Raw genomic sequence first — 21798 nt, 5'->3', positions numbered from 1 at the left:
AGCCTGGAGAACAGGAGGCTGAAGGAAGACCTTACCACCACCTACAAATACCTGAAAGGAGGATGTAGAGGGGTGGGTGTTGCTCTCTTCATCCAAGCAACAGGTAACAGGACAAGGAAGAACAGCCTCAAGCTGTGCCAGGGCAGGTTCAGATTAGACATTAGAAGAAAATTCCTCGCTGAAAGGGTTACTGGGCATTGGAAGAGGCTGCCCAGGGAGGTGGCTGAGTCATCATTCCTGGATGTATTTAACAGACGGGTAGACAAGGTGCTTAGGGATATGGTTTAGTACAGGACAGGTACAGTTGGACTCAATGATCTCAAAGGTCTTATCCAACCTTGTGATTCTGTGATTCTGTGCTAGAGCAAGGAAAATTGATTTCCACTGCTATGAAACAGCACAATCTGAGCCAGCCCAAAAAGACAAAATGCTCTTGCCTCGGTCCTGGCCTTGAGAAGGAGAGAGGAAATGCTTTCCTTAAAGAAGACAAGTACTTCCTTCTGCTCACCCCCAATTTTCCCATCATTTTCAACTGACGGGAAATAGTCTTTTCCTTTATATATCAGCTTTTGGCACAAAATCTTCTGATCCTGATTTCACATAACCATTCCACCTCTTGCATGGCAATACTGGCATCAGACTAGAAGAGTTTTAACGGAATTCAGTTTGAGCGATAACTTCTGAGCATTAGCAAAGTTTTACTTTTGTTTTTTAAATGTTGGACTTGACTGCCTGAGACCCACCCACAAAAAAACCCACCCCACAACTCCTCTAAGATTAATTGATTATTTGTCTGAATATTTAAAAAGTTTAAAATAACCATGATAAACTTCATTTTAAAAAAATCAAGAAATCACCTGTCTTCCTTACATACATCTTTATATTCAGCAGTTTTTAATAAAACAATCAGTAACAAAACATCACATTATTGCTATTACTGCACTTATAAATCTAAACAAAATGGAAGTTACAAGTGTATGGTATTAGACACTAATAGCACAGAATTACCTTTGAATCCTTGGCATAGTAAAGGGTACGACCTCGAAGTTTGAAATAACGCTTTTTCCACCTCTGGAAAGAACTGGTTTGCTTCAGTAGTAATCCTTCTTTTATACTTGTCTGAAAAATATGAAAATATAGAAAACAAGGTAAATAAATGTGGAAATAGCTAGACATACAGACGAAAGTCATGCTTTTAAAAATTCATGTTACACCTGATATAATCATGAATTTAAATTTTTATCTATTCACTTTAAATTGAGATTGATTCTCCAGATAACCAGACTTGGCATTACTATTTTTTTTTAAACAGTGACAATGTTGGCACAATGCTAATTTTACATGCAAACTGAAAAGGCAGTCAGGAGGAACATAATTATTGTGAAGATGAACACAAAATAATTCAATTGTCTGGATAGCTGCAAACTTACAAATATTAAACAACTGGTGATGGCACAATTCAGGAAAAAAATGTTAGAATCCATTTACACAAGGTCATTTCCAGTTTCAAATTTGATTATGTTGAGGAGAGAAACAATTTTCACATCACCAGTAACTAAACAAGGTGCTTAAACGTGTGTCTGATTCAAGTACATGAATTATGCCTCTAAAATAGACAGAATGATCCAGTATGATGCAAGTCACGCGTGACTTCAAGTGTGCTGCTGAACTGAAGCCTTCAGCATGAAATCAGCTTACCATTAGGAATAATTATTGCATGGAAAGTGTGAGAACAGTAACAGCTAGGGATATTTTCACCAGACAAGTATTTTCAGTCAAAAAATAATTCGCTGATCCAAACTCTTCCACTGCAGACTGAACCCTGCCTACATAAAGCCCCTTTTTTCAAATGAATATGACACAAATTAGCGTATTTTAACCATGTAGGCTGCTTTTGCCAGCATGTGGGGGATTCATCCAACCCATTACAGAAATTCCCCTCTTAATCAGATGAAATGACATGACAGAGCATACTAATTGAGTCTCAAAATTTGTTTTCTTCAGATTTGAAGCACACAAAGGGTATGAGATAAAGCAAATAAATTTGCATATTGTATCCCAAAATTGTGCAGAATATTTCCAGAATATTTCCAACTTGTAGTGTGATAACATGATGCAAAATTCATAATACAATTTATAGAAAATGCATTATAAACATCATTTGAAGGTACTACACATTTTTTTAGACTTAACCAGGACCTGCCCTTAAGTTCATAAACATCTTCTGTTATCAGATGTCAAATTCTCCTTAACGCTAATGCAAGTAATAAAAACACAGAAAAAGCAGAAAGAGCTTTAATGTTCCTACCATTTCCTTGAAATGACAAACATCACTGTTACATACATACATCACACCCCTCATTTAGCCACTGCTAACGTCACGAACTAAGAATATGGTCCAACAATCACAAAGCGATTGAATTAATGCTCTCAAAAAAGCAACCCTCTCAGATGAAACATCACAGCTGAAAGTTGGGATTTATCACACACTACTTCACTTGCCAACAGCCTGGACCAATGCATTTGGTCAGCCCTCCTGCTCTAAGAGGTAGCAATTTCTACCTGAGAGGACTATGCACCATGTTAAGATTGGCTCTGGTCAGAAAATAGCAAAGAAAGATAAGCTATATTTACATGATATAAATTGATTTAATCAGTTAATAAATACAAGCTCTTCTCAAGGAGAAGAGGTCCTTGAGAGTAGCCCTGCTGAGAAAGACCTGGGTGTCACGGTGGATGAGAAACTTCATATGAGCCAGCAGTGTGCTCTTGCAACTCGGAAGGCCAATGGTATCCTGGGCTTCATCAGAAGAGGGGTGGCCAGCAGGGACAGGGAGGTGATTGTCCCTCTCTACTCTGCCCTCGTGAGGCCCCATCTGGAGTCCTGTGTCCAGATCTGGGGCCCCCAATACAAGAAAGATGTGGAACTGTTGGAGAGGGTTCAGAGGAGGCCACAAAGATGATTAGAGGGCTGGAGCACTTCCCCTACGAAGAGAGGGTGAGGTAGCTGGGCTTGTTCAGCCTGGAGAAGAGAAGGCTGTGTGGTGACCTCATTGCAGCCTTCCAGTACCTGAAGGGAGCATACAAACAGGAGGGGAATCAACTTTTCAAAAGGGTAGATAATGGCAGGACAAGGGGAGATGGAGTAAAGCTAAAGGAGGGAAGCTTTAGATTAGATATTAGAGGGAAGTTCTTTACAGAGAGAGTGGTGAGGTGCTGGAACAGGCTGCCCAGAGAAGTAGTGGATGTCCCGTCCCTGGAGGTGTTCAAGGCCAGGTTGGATGGGGCCCTGGGCAACCTTGTGCAGATCCAGGCCTGGAGGCTGGTGGCCTTGCCTGTGACAGGGCTGTTGGAACTCTGTGATCCTTGGGGTCCCTTCCAACCCGTGCCATTCTATAATTAAAAGCTGTTTGTTGTAGCTGTGCAGCACTTCGGTTTCATACCATTCTTTGAGATTTCAGAAGCTTATCACAGGGGATGGAAGTAGATGATGTGTGTTTATCAAGGGTCAGAAGAGGTAAGACGAGAGAAATTCAGTTCCAAGGACACAGTACGTCACATACACGGCACACAGTGAATTCCTGGAAAAAATTCCACATTGGAAGAAAATCCACATTTGCTAAAACACACTCTGTGTACTAGGAGACACAGAACATACATTATACTGAGTACTTTCAGGAATTTTAAAAACTGTTCAAAGAACATAAATCTCTCTAAACTCTGAGCCATTACTCACTAAAGAATTAATTCTTTCATGTAAATTTTATGTTTTTATAAGTCATTTCCCCTAATTTCTACTCACTCCTTAAAACACCAGTATCCTTAAAATCAAACCAATAGCTTAAAAATTAAATCTATTTTTGCTAATCGGCCATTAAAAATTAAATTTCTAATGTTGCCAGTAAATAACCACAGTCTCTACAGTATTTTTAGATAAAAATGTTAAGAAAAATAGTAGGCTGGTAAACATTTACCGAAGAAATGCAAGCACTTCACAAAGTATACACCTGAAGTTAACATTTTACTACCAACAGATAGACTGGCCTGAGGTTTGAGCATCTTAAACAAGTCCATAAAGCTTTGGCATCCTTAATTAACTTCATTTAGCCTTTAAAATATGCAAAAATCTTCCAGCTGCCAACTCAGTCATTAGGTAATCCGCTAATAATGCTTTCTTGAATCTACACATACGCCACAGCACTCGCAGTAATCTCAGATTGGAATGGACTTCTTGGGTTGCTGAGTTTGGGTACACATTATCATCAACGACCAAGTCACGGAAAGTTTTTCAGAAGCATTGATCAGGTTATAGCTACACCTTAAGGAAATGAATGGTACTTTTTTCTCTCCCAACGGCAATTAAGACAATGCTGCAAGATCTCACTGTAGTGAGAAATCTTCTATCTCAGATGGACACTAAATCGGAAGAATAAACCAGTTATATAACTACTTTCCTACTGTAATTTAGGAGAAACAAGTGCACATCCCACAATCCCACAATACTTCTCATTTTTATGGAATTGCCTCTTATCTGCTTGCCAAAATGTGTGACTTCCCCATACAGCATCTTGTGTCATCTAGTAATACAATATCCCTCCAGAAATATGGGAACGTAATAGGAGTAGAGCAGAGCAGAACAGAACAAAACCACTAACTGTCTTTACTAGTTTAGCCATTACAATCAAAATGTGGTATATTTTCCTGAAGAAATCATAGCTGAGTTTTATAAAATTCAGATGTACATGTGGTCAGTTATCCAACTGTTGAATGCAACTCAATATCACCGTAATTTAAATGGCAAAAATAAATGGGATTTGTGGGTATTGTGATCACTAAAAAATGAGAGGCATCTAGTCTTATATCAGCAGATTTTAAAATATTCAGTATATAACACCTGAAAATTAGAATCATAGAATCATAAAATATCCTGAGTTTGAAGGACCCATAAGGATCATCAAGTCCAACTCCTGGCTCCACACAGGACCAGCCAAGTCAAAGCGTGGGACTGAGTGCATCATCCAGACACTTCTTACACACATCTGGAAGCAGCCCAGCCTAAGAATTATTCCCAATCAAGCTTTTCCGAGATTTTACATGACAGAATCCTTTTAAGCCTTTGATGTGGGGTCAAGCTATTCTCTGTGATCTGCACAGGCCAAGTAAACTCCGCATCACAGGCAGCATGGAAATCTCATTCAAAATCAAGCCTGAGAAAGATACCCTCTACTGCAAAAACTGCAGCAGCTTGTAGCACTCACTAAGTGAAAGACAAGAGTTAGTTTTCAGTCCTCCTTGGTCTCATGCCTCATTGCAGTGTTCAAAGCAGGAGGCTACAGAGCAGGTTGCATTCGGGCACCGGAAGCTTCTTTGGAAGCTGTGCCAAAATGTTATAGTCCTGGGGCCAGAACGATGGCAAAAAAAGAAAGCATCAGGAGATCATACTGGGAGTTACTGAAAAACACCTAAAGGACAATGTCATTGGTCACAGCCACCACAGGTTCAGGAGAGGAAGATCCTGTCTGTCCAATCTGATTTCCTTTTACGTCAAGGCCACCCAGCTGGTTGACCAAGGGAAACCAGTTGAAATTATTTTTTTGGATTTCAGTAATTAAAAACTAATAGTTTTAAATTCAAAGACAACCAACCCCATTGCCTTACTTCTAACTCAGTCTGTACAGTCTGCCCGTAAAACAGGGCAGGTCAAATGTAAACAGGAAATTAAGAGGATGAAGAAGAATTTTAAGATACCTTGCAATGGATGCTCATGCTGAGACTAAAACATTCTTTAAAGATGACAGACAGCTAGGGGATTGGCAGGATCATTTTTCAAAAGAGGTATGAAAAGGGTACTCAAGGATGAAGATATCACAGCAAAGCAGCTTATCATCTGTCTTTACCAATGAAGATAATGAGACGGTATCTCACACATGTTCTTCCTAACATTAGAAGAGCTATAGGCACCGATCTCCTCTCTTTCGTGACCAGTGATAGAACCTGAGGGAACAGCATGAAGCTGTGACAGGGGAAGTTTAGGTTGGATATTAGGAAGAAGTTCTTTACTGAGAGGGTGGTCTGGCACTGGAACAGGCTCCCCAGGAAAGTGGTCACAGCACTGAGCCTGACTGAGTTCAAGAAGCGTCTGCATGATGCACTCAGTCGCATGGTGTGATTTGGCTGGCCCTGAGTGGAGCCAGGAGTTGGATTCAATGACCCTTATGGGACCCTTCCAACACAGGATATTCTATGATTCTATGAATGTGAAGCACATATAGAGGGAATACTCAACTAACCAAGTCACTAAGTCATGTGGACTACATAGCATGGACCTCAGAGCCCTGAACATCCTGAAAGGACCACTGACATTAATTTCTAATCCCAGTGAGACAGTAGAATCCATACAAAAGTGTAAGGCTGATGAGCCAGATTTGCAGAAGACTAAGTTCTTTCAAGTAATTAAATTCCATGCCAATGGTGGAGAACTTGAAGGATATTGGAAAACTGAGCAAGAGGGCAAACAGGGAGAAGACAAAACTTCAGGCCAGGTCAGTGCTGGAAGTTCTGCTTTGGGGAAAAAGTCTAAACCTCATTAATAATTTCTCATCAACTTTGAGCTGAGAAGAGACCTGGGAGTCACAGTTCACAACAATCTGTGCATAACCACACCAGAATAGTTAAAAAAATAGTAGCAAAACCAAGACATAGGATGCCATTTTGCTCATATATAAAACACTGCTGTAACAGATAGTTCTGGTCTCTCCAACTCAAGAAACAGAGTTATGAGAAGGTACAGAGAAGGGCAATTCAGATGATTCAGAGGATGGAGCAGCTGCCTTACAAAAAGAGACCTAGAATATGTATCTGTTCAGTTTGAAGAACAGAAGACTGGGGGGTGGGAGGTGGTGTATGTGTGTGAGTGTCTGTGTGTGTGTGCGTGTTTAATATGATCAAAGTTTATAAAAGCATTAAAGCTGTGTATGATGAATGCAAAACTATTGCTCACCAAATCACACTATATTAGCACAAAGAAGGAATGTGATGAAACTATACTGAGATGACCTTAACATAGATAAAAAGCAGCACATCTTTACATAGCAGGTAGTGATTTTACAAAGCCTGTTGGAACAAGAGATTGTAGAGGCAGACAGCAAAAAGAAAATCAGACAAATTCTAGACCATAACCTCTGGTCCCTTTAACCCACCATGGGGAAGTACTGGGCAACAGATTGCAGCCAAACTCACAGGCTTCTCCTGAACAGCCTTTCCTGTTCCACTAGTGAAGATTAATTATCGTCTGATCCAGCAAAAAATTTCCCAGGTTGGTTTTTCCCCACTATGCTAACAGCATCTCTTTCGCTTTAAAGTCTCATTTGGTATTTGAAAGTGGACCTAGACCTTCATTTACCAAAACAATTAATAACTGGAGTGTTGACAGGCCAGACCATTGAAGAATAACGAAAGAAAACCCTGAATAATAATATTTGATATTAACTCAGAGCCCCTTAAAATATTCAATGTGTTCAGTAGATTGAAAATTACTTCTATTAATAAAAAAATGTGACAATCACACTCTTGATTTTGATTAAAATTATGACCTGGAAATTCCAAGTTTGTGATTTTCTTGAAACTCTCTGCACAGCAGCTGCCATTACTGTCACTTACGCTGACGGATTTTTCATTAGTTATGTCAAAATAAAAAATAGATTTTTATCTACTGAGAATAAAACCTTCACCAGCTGCTCAGTGCAAGGTTATATTTTTATTGAAGTTTCCTGATTAGAGCGAGGGGAGCCTGACATCTGAAAATTAAAACCAAACCAAGAAGTGTGTTATATCTATGAATTTGTATAGATAATAAAAGGTCAAAACAAAATTTTAAATCAGTATGATCTTGTTTACTATGTAACATTGCTTTTATTTCAAGAAAATCTTTATAAAAAGTACCACTATCAGCAGAATAAGTGGAGTTAGATCACAAGGTACCTAAAGCACCACGTTTACCTCAAAGAAGCTGCCCTAAGCTGCTGCTGCTAAGGCACCCTCCAGGTAACATATACTGGTAGTGACAGAGAAATCACAAGCAGTGGCAACTTGCATATGCTCAGTCTGTCACTGTTGATGACAGTGATCCCTGACCCATTAATAAAAAAACCCAGTCTAGCTGGATTTGAGAAAACAGCTTTCCAAATCTCAGAATGAAAGCCAGCCATGCCCCCACTCTGCTCCACACCACCCCACTAACCTGTGATTAAGCATCATCATTTTTCTGTAACAGTAAAACAATATGTTCTTCCAAAGTTAATTCTTATATACCATATTTTTTGGAGTCCTTTCTGTGGATGGACTGTAGCCTAAGTAAACTATAATGCAAATAAATGTAATTACACAGCTTATGCTGTATGCACCTTTTCTTCAACCTTGTTCTCCCTTTATGTTCCTTTCCAGCCTCTGCTGAAGAAAGATTTTGCATTTCTGTTGTGGAAATAAAATAATTTAAAAAATAGCTTTCAGCTTCCTCTACTTGGAAGATATGGTAGTGTAGCAAATCATGAAGTAAATCTGAAATTGCAGAGAAACTGCCATAATAGAAATATCATGGTAGCAAGATGAAATTCAATTAGCAGACTGATTTAAAAATAGAGGTTATAGCACATATCAAAAATAAATGTGATATTGCCATATGAGGATGAGACATTACATTGGGAACTAAAAAAATCCAAACAGACCATTATTTCAGATGTAAATTTGATACTAGATTTAAAACTGGAGAAGAAACTTTATCTGCATTTCAAGTGTTTAAACTCCGAACTTCCACCCATGTACGTGTTGATATTAGTCTGTCTTCTCATTAATCAGGGCATGAAACAGCTGTAATACACTGAAAAAGGATAAAACACTTTGTAGGACTGTGACTTGGTGCCAAAGATTTAAGGGTCTTGGCGTTATTACACAACTCAGCTAACTTAAGTCTTAGGATAGTATTTTACAGCTACTGTTGGGAGCTTCAATATCTGTTCCCTTTAAATTACACATGCTCAGAGCAGAGTGATTTAAAATAACTGGGTCTAACTGGGTTTTAGACAGGAGAATATAAATGGTACTTATCTCAGGAAGGAAAAAGAAAAAGGATAGTCAAAGCACTCAGCTGGCAAGGCTTCTTTCTTTACCAGACTTATTTAGGTCTTGGTCTCAACTAAATAGGAGAAGCACTCAGCACACTTGCCAGTTTGTAAAGTATATAAAATATAGGTCCAAAATAAACTATTTCCCTACCTCACACAGCAAAATGTGGAAAAAATAATCCTGCTATGTTTCCGCAGAGAAGAACAAACTTTTCCAGTGCTAATGTGCAAATAAGAATTGATCAATCACTTGAGGAAATTACAAAAGCATCATATAACAACAAAATACTAAACCTCTCTACTAACTTTTAAGTGATACTTTCTTGAAAACAAATCGTAAGTTAAGCTTGTCATAACAAACCTTCTATGGTTTACTTCTTGTAGTTTTATTTTTTGCCCCTCCAAGAATGTTTAAACAAATTCCAGTGATGCTGTCAGACTTCCTAGGAGCTATGCTGGGTCGAAAGGAGCCTACATGTAGCCACTTAGAGCTTGTGACTCTCCAGGGAAAGCTGGGGAACAACTCATTTCCTTCTTGCAGACTTTTTCCACACCTCTATCTGACTGAGTTAGGAAAGAGAAAAAGCTTTTAGCAACAGAATTCACATAAGGCAAGAAAGAGCTGTAGAACAGAAGAGAACGGTTCTATTGGAAGGGATCTACAACCATCATCCAGTCCCAAACATTCATGTTGTAAACACAAGATTTCAGGAAAGCTCAGTGTCACGCAAACGTGTTTAAACAGAGTAAGTTATCAGAATCTTTGCATTTATTCACTTCTTTGAAGAGATGAAAAATGTAAAAATCCCATCCCATCCACTCACTCCTTAACGTTTTCTAAACTGGTGGTCATTGTAAAGAAAGCGACCAGTCGCTGCAGCTGATATCTTAATCCTCAAATTTATAGAGACAAATCAACACCAATTTTGCAGACGTGGTAGCCCTGTGACCTGCAGATTCCTGTTTAGAATGATGGAGAAGTTTATTAACAGAATACCCAGGCATTCCTAAAGTTTTCTAGTGTTTCCGATTGCTGCATTCAGATACAGAGATTACATGCCTTAATCTAATTCAGTGGCTGCACTCCATTGCGAGTTTATATTGGCCTCAATTTTGTTTTACTGGATGGCACATAAAATCCTGGATACACATTAATCATGTTTTGAATTACATTTTGTAGTATTTTTCCACTAACAGTCCTAGCTTAATGCTCAACTTCTGGAACAGTTAAATCAATAAAAACCTTCAATTCCATAATAACTCAAAAGCTAGGATCCTTCACTTACCTATGATTTTTTTTCAGACATAGGGAAACAAATAATAATATATTTCCCACTATTGAGAAATTCATCTTTAAGTGAGAAGGCTGGGAATCTAAGTGATGACAGTAAAATTATACTGGTGAAATATGCAACGGGGGGAAGCAATGTACAGTACCAGGCATTTACAAGAGTTAATGTACTACAGGTAGTGAAAAACCTTTTTGCTTATCAACAAAATTATTAGAAGAAAGCAGAAATACAGGATAGATATGCCAGAGACTGGAAATCTATTCCCAGTTTGACCGCAGATTTTATGTGTGACCCAGGACAAATCAGTTACCTGAGTTCTTTGGTCTCCACACAGCAAAAAATACCCTCTTTATTCTTTGTAAGACTCTGGTTCTGATTTTTTGCCATTTTATTGAGTGTCTCACTAGGAGTGGCATTTCATTTTAATCAGATTTGTTTACAAATGACTTTTCGAATGATGGGGACTTTAGAAGTAATAAAAGTGGAACTAAAATAATTCACATTCCCTATCCTCTGTGATCAGAATGTCAGAAAAAATGTTGAAAAGCACAGAGCAGTAAACAAAGCTGCAGGATAAAGAGCTGCATTTTGTTACAAGAAGCAATCCAGAAGTTTTAAAATATTTGTAGTCCTTACTAGTACTGCTACTGTAGGTTCAGGTTACATATATTCACAATTAATGACCATAGTTTTTTCCAAATCACAGAACATCTGAGGTTGGAAGGGACCTTTGGAGATCCATCTAGTCCAGAAGAGTCATTTAGAGCAGTTAGCCCAAGACTATGTCCAGTTGACTTATGAATATATCCAAGGACAGAGACTCTCAACCTCCCTGGGCAAACTCAAAATCAGGATCACCCTCAAAATCAGGAAGGGGGTGTGGGTGTTTTCTTGTGTTTAGATGGCAATTTCTGTATTTCAGTTTGTGCTCATTGCATCTCGTCTTGTCCCTGGGCACCACTGAGTCTGGGTTTGTTTTCCTTACACTCATTAGATATTTGTACATATTCATAAGATCTCTCTGATCCCTCCAAGCTAAACAAGTCCCAGCTCTCTCAGCCTCTCCTCATACCAAAAATGATCCAGTCTCTTAAATATCTTTGTGGCCCTTTGCTGGACTTTCTCCAGTATGTCCACATCTCTCTTCTACAGAGCACTGAACTGGACTCAGCAGTGGCACCACCAGTGCTGAGTAGAAGGTCATCTCCCTTGACCTGTTGGCAATATCCCTCCTAATGCAACCCACCACACTGTCATCCTTCATTGCCCCTCAGGTTTCCTCTGCCAAACTGCTTTCCAACCAGTCAGCCCCTAGTCTGTACCAGTGCATAGCGTTCGTCCTCCCCAGGTGCAGGACCCAGCAGTGGCCTATCAGTCACTCCTCCTCAATTTGCACTGCCTGTACATTTCTGTGGGTATACTCTGTATTATCATCCTTGTTATTAATGAAGGTGTTACACAGCATTGTCACCAGTAACCACCCCTGGGGTATATCAGTAGTGACTGACCTCTAACTGGACTTTGTGCCAGTGATCACACTTTAAGCCTGGCAGCTCAACCACTTTTCAGGCCTCTCATTATCTATTTATGCAGCTTGTATTTCATCAGTTTGTCTATGAGAGACAATAGCAAAACTATTTAAAATCAAAATAACGTCCACTGCTCTCTCCTCATCCACTGAGCCAGTTACTTGGCTGCAGAATGCTACCAGGCCAATGGCCTCCTCATCTTAAAACTATGCTTACTCTTCCCAATCTTCTCTTTCATGTGTTTGGATACGGTTTCCAGGACTATTTGCTTCATCACCTTCCAAGGGATTGAGGTGAGGATACCTGATCTGTACTTCCCCAGATCCTCCTTTTAGCTCTTCTTGAGTATGAGTGACATTTCCTTTCTTTCAGTCCTCAAGAACCCCCTCAGCTGTTATGACCATTAAAAGATAACGGACAATAGCCATCAAGCAGTTCCCACAGCACTTGGATGTGTAGTCCAGCAGGTTCCGTGGATTTGTGTACGTGCAGTTTAAGTATTCCCAAACTTGATCCTCCTTCACCTAAGGTAAAAGTCTTCCTCGTTCCTGACTTTCCCACTGGTTTTAGGGACCTGGGATTATAAAGGCTGATCTTATCAGTAAAGACCAAGGTGAAGAAGGCACTGACTACCTCAGCTGCATCTATGTCCTTTATCACCAGGTCCCCTGCCCTGCCTCATTCAGCAGCAGGCACAAATTTGCCCTAGTCTTCTTTTTTCTGCTGATGTACCTGTAGAAGACCTCTTGTTGGCCTTCACATCCCTTGCTAGATTCAACTCCAGGTGGGCTTTGGCTTTTGTAACACCATACCTGCATGACTGTTACTCTGAATTCCTCCTGGGTTACCTGTCACTGCTTCCTTTTTATGCCTGAGATCGTTCAGCCATGCGTTGCTCACCCCTGCAGTAGCCTGCTGTTAGGAGTGCAGGACCACCACAGCCAGATTCTGACTTTCACTCTACCTTCTGTTAGTTGTAAAAGTGACATTCCTGTAGCAAAGCCACATCTTTTCTCAGTTTTTTATAGAATTCCTTGCTTTTCCTATAATTCCTTGCAAATATTATTGAGGATAACATTGCACAACTTCTCTCAATCAAGATATTTCTATACAAAAATCTACTAGTTCTAGGCAGTGGCTGGAACTGAAATGAGCACTTTACTGCATTTTAATTAATTTGCAATTACTACATTTAGTCAGCAAGTATTTCAGTGTGGTTTATTTCAGGGGAAAATAATAATTAAAAGACACCAAAGGTTTCTGACATAGCAATGAGCAAAAGCCAGAAGTTTACTTTCCAGGTCACTAACAGTCCTCTGTAAGTAAGTCTTACTCATTGCACCTGAATTCTGAACGGGCAGAAAAGGAATAATGTTTCCTCGCCTCAACGAGACTCTGATACATTCACTAACTAGTGCAGCTGTATATAAACATTACATATGTACCTACTGAGCTACTGTAAATTTAGGGAACGGATTATTACCATAAGAGTGCTGAGGTTCCCCTAAACAGCAAGGCACTTTTAGAAAAGGACAGGGCTTCTGCTATTTCTAGCAATTCTCATGGTAAAATCCTATTTTCCTTCCCAATTTTCAGCAGCAATCCCCGTGGAAGCTGAATTTTCATATTACAACGAGGAGGAAATTCCCTGTTTTGAGATGGCCAGACTGGAGGGCAGAAGAATAACATACAACAGACCCTCCCTTCCCCTCTGTTTACTGAGGGGAAATAGGAGCCTGTAATTACTTTTGAATTTGCGTTCCCTTTGTGACCAGGCTCATTCATGCACAGGCTATTTTCTCTCATTCTGAAAACACAGTATAGCTGCTTCTCCCAAAAACACACATCTCTGACCGGAATAGGGCAGATCAGTAATTCTCAAGAGTTTTATACAGCATGGCTGTTAGAATCACAGAATCATTAAGGTTGGAAAAGACCTCTGAGATCATCTAGTCCAACCGTCCCCCTACCACCTATATTACTTATTAAACCATGTCATAAGTACCTCATCCAACCCTGAACACCCTGAGGGATGGTCACTCCACCACCTCCCTGGGCAACCTGTTCCAATGCCTAACCAATGCTTGCCTATCTATCAGAGAACCTCTTCTCCATCTCTTATCGGCTCCAGCTCCCATTCATGTCCAAACCCTTAAGCTGTGGAATACAACACAATGCCTCACTTCTGTCCACAGGAAAATCAGGGACTGGATCCTCTTGAAACATGTTTTTGAGCACATGAAGGATAAGGAGGTAACTGGACACAGTTAGCGAGGACTTATGAAAGGTAAATCATGCCTGAACAGCAAGGAATCTTCTCTAAGACCTCTGCATCAGACCGTAGCATAGCCCCTCCCACTCCACTTGCTGTTCAGCATCTCTTATTGCATTTTCAGTTTTAAATCACTTGATGGCAATTTTGTCCATTTAAACAATTCAAACTGCTATTAACAAAACAGTCCTACCATAAAACCGGGTAAAACTGGAAACATGGAAATAAACGTGCTAGAATGAAACTTGACTATCGCTGTCAGGTTTTTTTTGATTGAGGAAAGTACTTTCCATGTAAATAAATTCTCATTTTTATAAAAACTGACACTTTACATATCCATTCTGTAAGAGGATTTGGCACCTTGAAGGTAGAAGCATTCAAGTGTTTTACAGTGTGCTTGCTTTCAGATTGTGATGCTAAAGCTCCTTTCCAGAGAAGCTATAAAGGGCAAATTCTATTTCAGCTTCAACAAAACCTCAAAAATATTCTGAAATCTTTGTTTAACAATGTATCCTCCTTACCCACTAACAAAATCAGAGACTCGTAAAGTACCTAGAAGAGACATAAAAAGATCTTTCAGTCTGCACTCTTCTCCAAGGTAATACTAAACTGTATACAGCTTTGCAGAAACAGATTATCTATCATCATATTCAGGTGTCACATTTTTTCACTTGAAATATTTTTCTGGCCCATTTGTTGGTAGAAGAGCCGCTATCATCCAGCATCTGCATCAGAAAACAGAAGTACATGGGCAGTAGAGGAGCTGCACCTCATAAGCCTGTATTCATTGCCTCTGGAGAATTAATCTTCACATGTCCAGCTCCCAATCATAGAATCCTTAGACAGAATGATGGGGAGGTCTAAAATCTGGCTTTTCGCATGACCTGACTGTCATTACAAAAATAAACCATCCTTCTTTCCTTTCTATTTAAATGAGGTCTGCATCTGCCTTTGACAGTCATTCTTAACTATTCCCATAAGAAAAGCCCCCAATTACAGAGATCCTTTACCACTAAAACGTTTTCCCTTGTGTAAATCTCCCTTGTTGCACTTTAAACCCATAAAGTGGTGTTGTAGGACAATGATACAGATGTAAAACATCAAAAAATTAACTCAAAATTCAGAGGCTATTATTTCTAACTCACAGTACTTTGTAAGGAGAAACACAGGCAGAACACGCACCACTTGGTAGAATGTTATGGCACTGCACTCAGCATACCCCAACTTGCTTTTGTTCAAATTACACTGATCTTTCATCAGGAGAAAATATTATGAACACACATTTACTAAGTGAGTCTTAAAGTCATTCAGGTTTTTGATCAAACTAAAAAATGGACATCTAGAAGTATTTTTAAACAGAACAAAAATGGAGCATTGCAAATGTTTTTCCACAGAGGATATAGGTTATGAAAGCCTTATATCCTGCTATGTAAGATTAGCCTTAGCATACAGGCCTTTGAGGTAGATATGATTATGCTGTGTGGAACCTTTCAATGAAGTACCATCTTCCAACAGCACTGATGAGCGAGAAACTCTATTCTCCTCTGGGATGCAGATCAAGTGTCCTATTTATTTCACTGCCCTTTCACATAAAATTGGGAAGCATGGAAAATAAAATGTAAAAATAGAAGTGGTTAATCAGATTTTGTCTTATGTTTCCTGATCATGTTTCTCTGGTATCTACTCTGTTTGAAATACTTTTATCGTTGTAGTTGCTTACTTGTGTTGAACACAGGTACTATAAACTTCTGAGATTCATGCAAATTCTAAGTATTAAAAACTTAGGGAAGCCTGCAGTTACTGTCTTTGTGTGATAAGAGCTGGAGGACTTTGCCAGATAAACCCTAGAAAATCTCACCTGTGCTGTGTCTTCTGCTGCGATGAGAACCCACAAAAACTTCTGAGCATCTAATTTTCCTTGCACACTCCACACACAGAGGGAGGAATAGAAAACAAGCTCTAATCATTAATCAGATCTAAGTTGTATGATGAAAATTTTAGATCTACAAGATAATGTCCAATCTTCTCTCAAACTACCTAAGATTCAAAGAAAATTGCCACCACAATTCAATGAAAAATAATTCTAGTTAGTTGTTGTAATGCTTTTCTTGTAAAAAAAAAATAAAATGCCTTTAGATAGAATGTTTTAAGTAAAAAATATCAGTCGACAATCTCCTTTGCACGTTAACTGGTTCCAGACTGTAGTTCGAGGTGCTGATCACAAGGAGCTGGATGAGAGAAAGGTGACAACAAAGCCAAGTACCCACATCGAGAGTAATTTCTGAGTCATCTGAACTTCGCACTCTCACTTATTCCAACCAGATTCCCAGTATGGTCTTGTACTAGCAAGAAGTCTGAGAATAAATGCAATTAATTCTTTTTTTACTTCTCTTTTTAAAATTTTCTTTTTATACCAGAGAGATGCTTCTCAAACAGTTAAATCACCTGTACACTCCATATCTTGCTATGCAAGCCTTGCTGATTCACCTGGGGAAACAGAAGAAAGCTACACTTGCCTACTGACATGTATGATACACTGGCTTTATTTATCTGGTCTGAAACTACCATCACCAGCAATTCTAGAGACACAGCAGTTAACACTGCAAAAAATGGATGTTCCCTACAATCCAAGCAAAAGTTTCGAATCAGTAGTACTGATTTTAAAGCTGCTCCATTTATTTATCCCATCAGTTGCAGTGTCTGCGAGTGCTTTAACACCACAGCTGCTACTCGATTTTCAAGTTACCAGTTCAAAGGTGATCAATCAGTGAAACTGGTTAACAGCAGCCAGGGATTTCAAGAGGACATCTGGCCAAGCTACGTTAAGCAGCAGCCTCTAAGGGTGCTCACTGGCTCTACAGTTACCCAAACTGATAGAGGATTATTCATCTCATGACGTCATAGTTGCTGCTTGCAATCTGTCATTCATGACGTTGAGTAGGCTTTCCATGCACAGCGTGAGCATACAGCAGAAGTGTAAGGTATGCTAATTCCACAAGAGAAAATACTTCTCACACCAGCCTTCTGTCTCTAAACTACAAATCAGAACTGCCAAAACCTCAGAGAACCTCATTTGCAGTTCAAAATGTAGCTCCCTACCCTCAGAAGGGGCAGAATATATTGAGGTCGAGGCCTACGTTCCCTGCCATTTAACCGGCATGGTAAATGGTCTGTCAACACAATGCCACGGGCGCCATCGCCAGCAACAGCCTTAAACCTCTTTATTCTCCACTGGAAGTCACAGTTTAATTTATATACCTGTTAGTTAATGAAGGTCTCAAACTCACAAAAGAAGCCTGTGGGGACAAAAAAATGCACAGACAGGCACTGACAAGCTAATAGACGATGAGTACGTCAGGAGGCCTTGAGGTAGGCTGGTTATTGAAGCTAATGGGCTCCTCCATCTTCCCCATGCCCACCCCATCTATCTGATCCCAGCACCAAGCCACAGAAGCCCAATTTAATTTATGGGTCCTGCTAGGCACTGGGAACTTTGTTTTTTCTCTGCTTTAGAAACTGGTTTGGTTATGATTCTGAATGAGAAGGCAGAAGGTTTCCTTCATGTGTTGTCCTACATACTTTAAGGCTGATGAAATGGCAATATTCATTTTCTACATGCAAAAACATTTGGCTGTCAAATTGGAGACAGAGGTTAGGGATGTTTTATTTTTAACATTTCCAATACAGACCACAGGGGAGGTTTACCACTATTATTATTATAAAACTGTTTTCTTTTCAGGTTGTTGGTGTATTTAAGATGGTTTACTGTAGTTTTACTTTCTGCTGACTTAATCACTAAAGATGAATGGGGAGCCTGCTGTGCCCTGGAGAATCCTTTTGGTGCTATTTATATTTGGACCAAACATGGGCTGAATCTGGTCCAGGGCACAAAACAAGGAGTTCCCGCCCTAGAGAGCCTGCAGCTTTAAACAACGGAGATACAAAAAGGATGTACCAAGGCAACTTGAGGAAGGAATACATCAGTTTTTAACTAAGTAGCAACAAAGCTTGTGTTACTGTTTCAACATGAAAAGGAGATGAACGCATTTAAATAGCAGAAGACCAGTGACATGGTATGTGTGAAATGAGAAACAGGATCCTTATAGCAGCACTAGCACAAAAGAAGGACAAGGAAGAAAAAAGACAGGATTATTAAGTCTGGCATCACTGCCAATGATGGGAAAAGCCACGCGCAATTCATCAAGGGTCTCTGGCAGTGTGAACCCACATCCTCTGATCTACAGTAACCATTCACATAGGCTGTGAATAATCAAGAACTGTTCATATGAATAATCATATTCATTATGAATAATCAATGACTGAAAAAAAAAGTACTTTGGAGGCTCAGTTTAGATTTGTTAACAGCATTTCTTCCCATTTGATGCATGGTGCCACTGCAATCACACAACTGAGTTTACTTCACCTACCTAGATAACTTTTCAATAAGACAGGTTTTGAATGAGGTGGAAGTACAAGCCTTCTCCACCACGCATCACCCTAGCATACCTACCACAAATAAATGATAAATACAAGATGCAACAGAGTTACACTGAGTCTTGATGGTTGGCAAAGACTGCCAATTAAATAATCCTAGAAACAGCCTGCTATAACTGTCAGCAGTGAGGAAGAAAAGGTGTTGGGGCTTTGGGCAACCTGGCCAGGTGGAGGGTGTCCCTGCCCATGGCAGGGGTGTTGGAATTAGATGATCTTTAAGGTCCCTTCCAACCCAAACCAGGCTGTGACTCTGTGACCCCGTGAATATGGAAGCGATCTGTGTGAAGCAATTGTACATTATCTTTCAATGGTTCCCACATATAGCTGAGCATACACAATCTCAATAGCTGAATGAGTGTTAGTTTGCAATGCAAGACACAAAGGCAGCTCCACTACCAGCTTGGTACCAACTGTAAGGAATTCTGACAGAATTTAGAAATGCCACTGATAATTTTTATTTTAAAGGTGTATCATTCTGTCTGCATGAAAATAATTTAATCCTTTATAGGTTCTAAAAGATATCATTATAAAGCAATGGTGTTATTTCCAAAATTTATTACACATTAAAATGACAATAAATTATTAGGGAAAAAAAGTTCTTTTTTAATTTGGGTATTTCACACACTCCATAATTGATACTTGCCTATCTACTTCCTGAAAAGATACCATAAACTCATTTATAATTAGTAATTCTGCTTTCTACAATAAATAGCCAAGTCATACAAACAGATAAATAATATTCCCACACCTTCCTCTAAGTTATCCATAGCTTTGAACCCAGCATTTAATGTCTCTTGTGTACCCTACTCAGTACTCAGGTTCTTTATGCTGCTTTTTTACATAGCAGGTTGTCACGGATATTTCCAGTGTATACACTCTTTCTGGACATAAAAACTACTCTGAAAGTAAATAGCACACCTAAAATTTTAACACAAAATGGCTGTTGGCAATGAAATCTCATGTTAACCTTCTTTATGTACGTTCCATTTAATGTTTTACAAGTTATTAAAAAGATTGTAGGTTCTACAGCTGAAATTTCTAGGTGTTATTTTACTAATCAAGCCATGGAAGCTGTTGGAAAAGCTAGTTCTTAAGTAACACCAACCTTGTCACTATGCTATGTGTAAAGGAGAATACATGCTGACTTTTATAATCTCCCAATACGTTACATCTAATGTCTTGAACAAATATTAAGACAAAACTCAAGCACAGTGTCCTTCTAAAAATGCTCATTTCCTTGTAAATGAAAGTAAGCCATCAAAGCTTTTATGCCTTTGTATAAAAATTTGTTTATAACTACTGACCACGGGGGGGTAGTAGTGTGATGGTAATGATCACACACAGTGTCTTGCGTCCAGCAGCACCCACCAAGGCAGGAGTATCGGCTGTGTGGAATACGTGTGTTTCTGCAGCAGGTTTTTGATTCTCCTAGCACACAAAATTTAACTACAGGCTGTACATACATGTATCAAAATCTGGAATTTGGGGCACTCGTGGAAGAAGTGTTGAACATCATCCTTTCCTTCCATAAAGGATTTGTTGGGGAAAACAAGAACAGCCAGAAATTAACATCTAGTGAGAAAACATATTAAAAAGTTTATTTACGGAAAGCTGACATTTTCAATGCCTAAGTTACAGAAGAGTAAACAGTTTTGCTAAGGTGAGTCTGTAAGGTATCAGTGGTTAGTTACTTCTGGCCTCAAATATGGATTTAAATTTTCTATACATGAAAGAGGATGGTCGGGCTCTACTTTCATAAAAGGAAAGGTTAATCACTATTCTCTTTTTAGTGTAAAATAGGATCAACTTTTTTTCTTTTCTCACAGTTACATCAGCCAGTATCATAATTAATCACAAGAGTTGGTCTTGTGAAAGTCATTTTCCTTTTTTAAGATAAGTACATGAATATTTATTAGATTGGTACTGCACACAAACATAATAGAGGAGAAAAAAGGTGAAAGTGATTACTTGCTACATGAATAGCTGTAAGTACACACATCGTCATACACTGCCTGATAACAAATTGGTTGTGCCACATGATTTGTTCTTATCCAACAATGCTGATTCAGAAACATGTTATTATTTTACTCACATGTATTCTATTGTTCATATGTAACAACATATATTACAAGTACATTTTCTTTTTATACACAGAGGGGTTCCAAATGCATTCCATAACATGGTTACACATGGTCAGAGAGAATGCAGGCAGGAGAAGACAGAAGTCTTAAAGCTGGCACACACCAAACCGAGCTACGGGCCAACCTTTTTATCCCTGGTCTTTCGCAAGTCGCACATTGTGAAGTAGACAAACTCCAGCCTTCCCACAGCGTGTGAATGGGCAGCATTTGTACTAAAATCGACATGAGTATTGTTAAGGGCTTGCCCAGGCTTGAAAGCTGAAGCAGATTATGGGAGTGTTTGACACTACCGTGTAATAGCCGGTCCATAACCCAATATGTAGTCACTCTTACCCTCAAGCAAAAGCATCACATTCCTGTTTTGCTTAATCCCCAGCTAAAGAATTTATTCTTTGCTGTCAGGATGAGTCATTAAGTCAACAGCTACGTCTGAAATAATTCAACGGAGCAAATTCAGCTCTGACAACCCAACTCTCTGAAGAAAAGGAGATTGCTTTTAAACAGGAATTTCAACTGCCTGGATAAATACGATTCCATCTTGCTTCATCTGAGTAAATTTACCATTTTATAGTAATAGTAATATTAATTAATATAATATTACCACTGTAGTAGCTAAGGGCTTCATTTGTTAGTTAATACCCTTTTTCCTATGCCAGATGAAGCTGAGCAGTTTGTGCTGGCACAACTATGTTGGTAACTAAATTGCCCTTGTTAAACAGGCTTTAAATGACCATAATTAAAGGGGATTAGAAAAGCTATTCTTGTTTTTGCTTTGTGTGTTCGGTAAAAGTTTTACAAAGCAGTTGCTTTAATTATAAAACACAGTAAAGAGTCAATTCTTCCCCTTTGTAAAGCTCTCAACAGTGCAGCACGGAAAGGCATTGCAAAACAGCAGTAAAACAGGAAAATGCAACTTAAAAATACCCCAACACACTGAGAGTTTTAAGAACA

General features: G+C 39.2%; 1 protein-coding gene across 2 annotated transcripts in view; it reads right to left on the bottom strand.

The window, feature by feature from the left end:
- DGKH (diacylglycerol kinase eta) overlaps positions 1-21798 on the bottom strand; it is a gene marked incomplete at both ends in the record, with an annotated part of 164725 nt that overhangs the window by 70953 nt on the left and 71974 nt on the right. For both annotated transcript variants that reach the window (XM_084278141.1, XM_084278142.1), the window contains one exon: positions 1009-1119. In XM_084278141.1, the coding sequence (XP_084134267.1) occupies positions 1009-1119 (111 nt within the window). The remainder of the gene's footprint in view (positions 1-1008; positions 1120-21798) is intronic.

Source organism: Gallinula chloropus (assembly GCF_964237585.1).
Source record: "Gallinula chloropus genome assembly, chromosome: 1".
Lineage (NCBI taxonomy): Eukaryota > Metazoa > Chordata > Aves > Gruiformes > Rallidae > Gallinula > Gallinula chloropus.
Note: the sequence above shows the minus strand (reverse complement) of the source record. Positions and strands in the feature narration are given on the sequence as shown.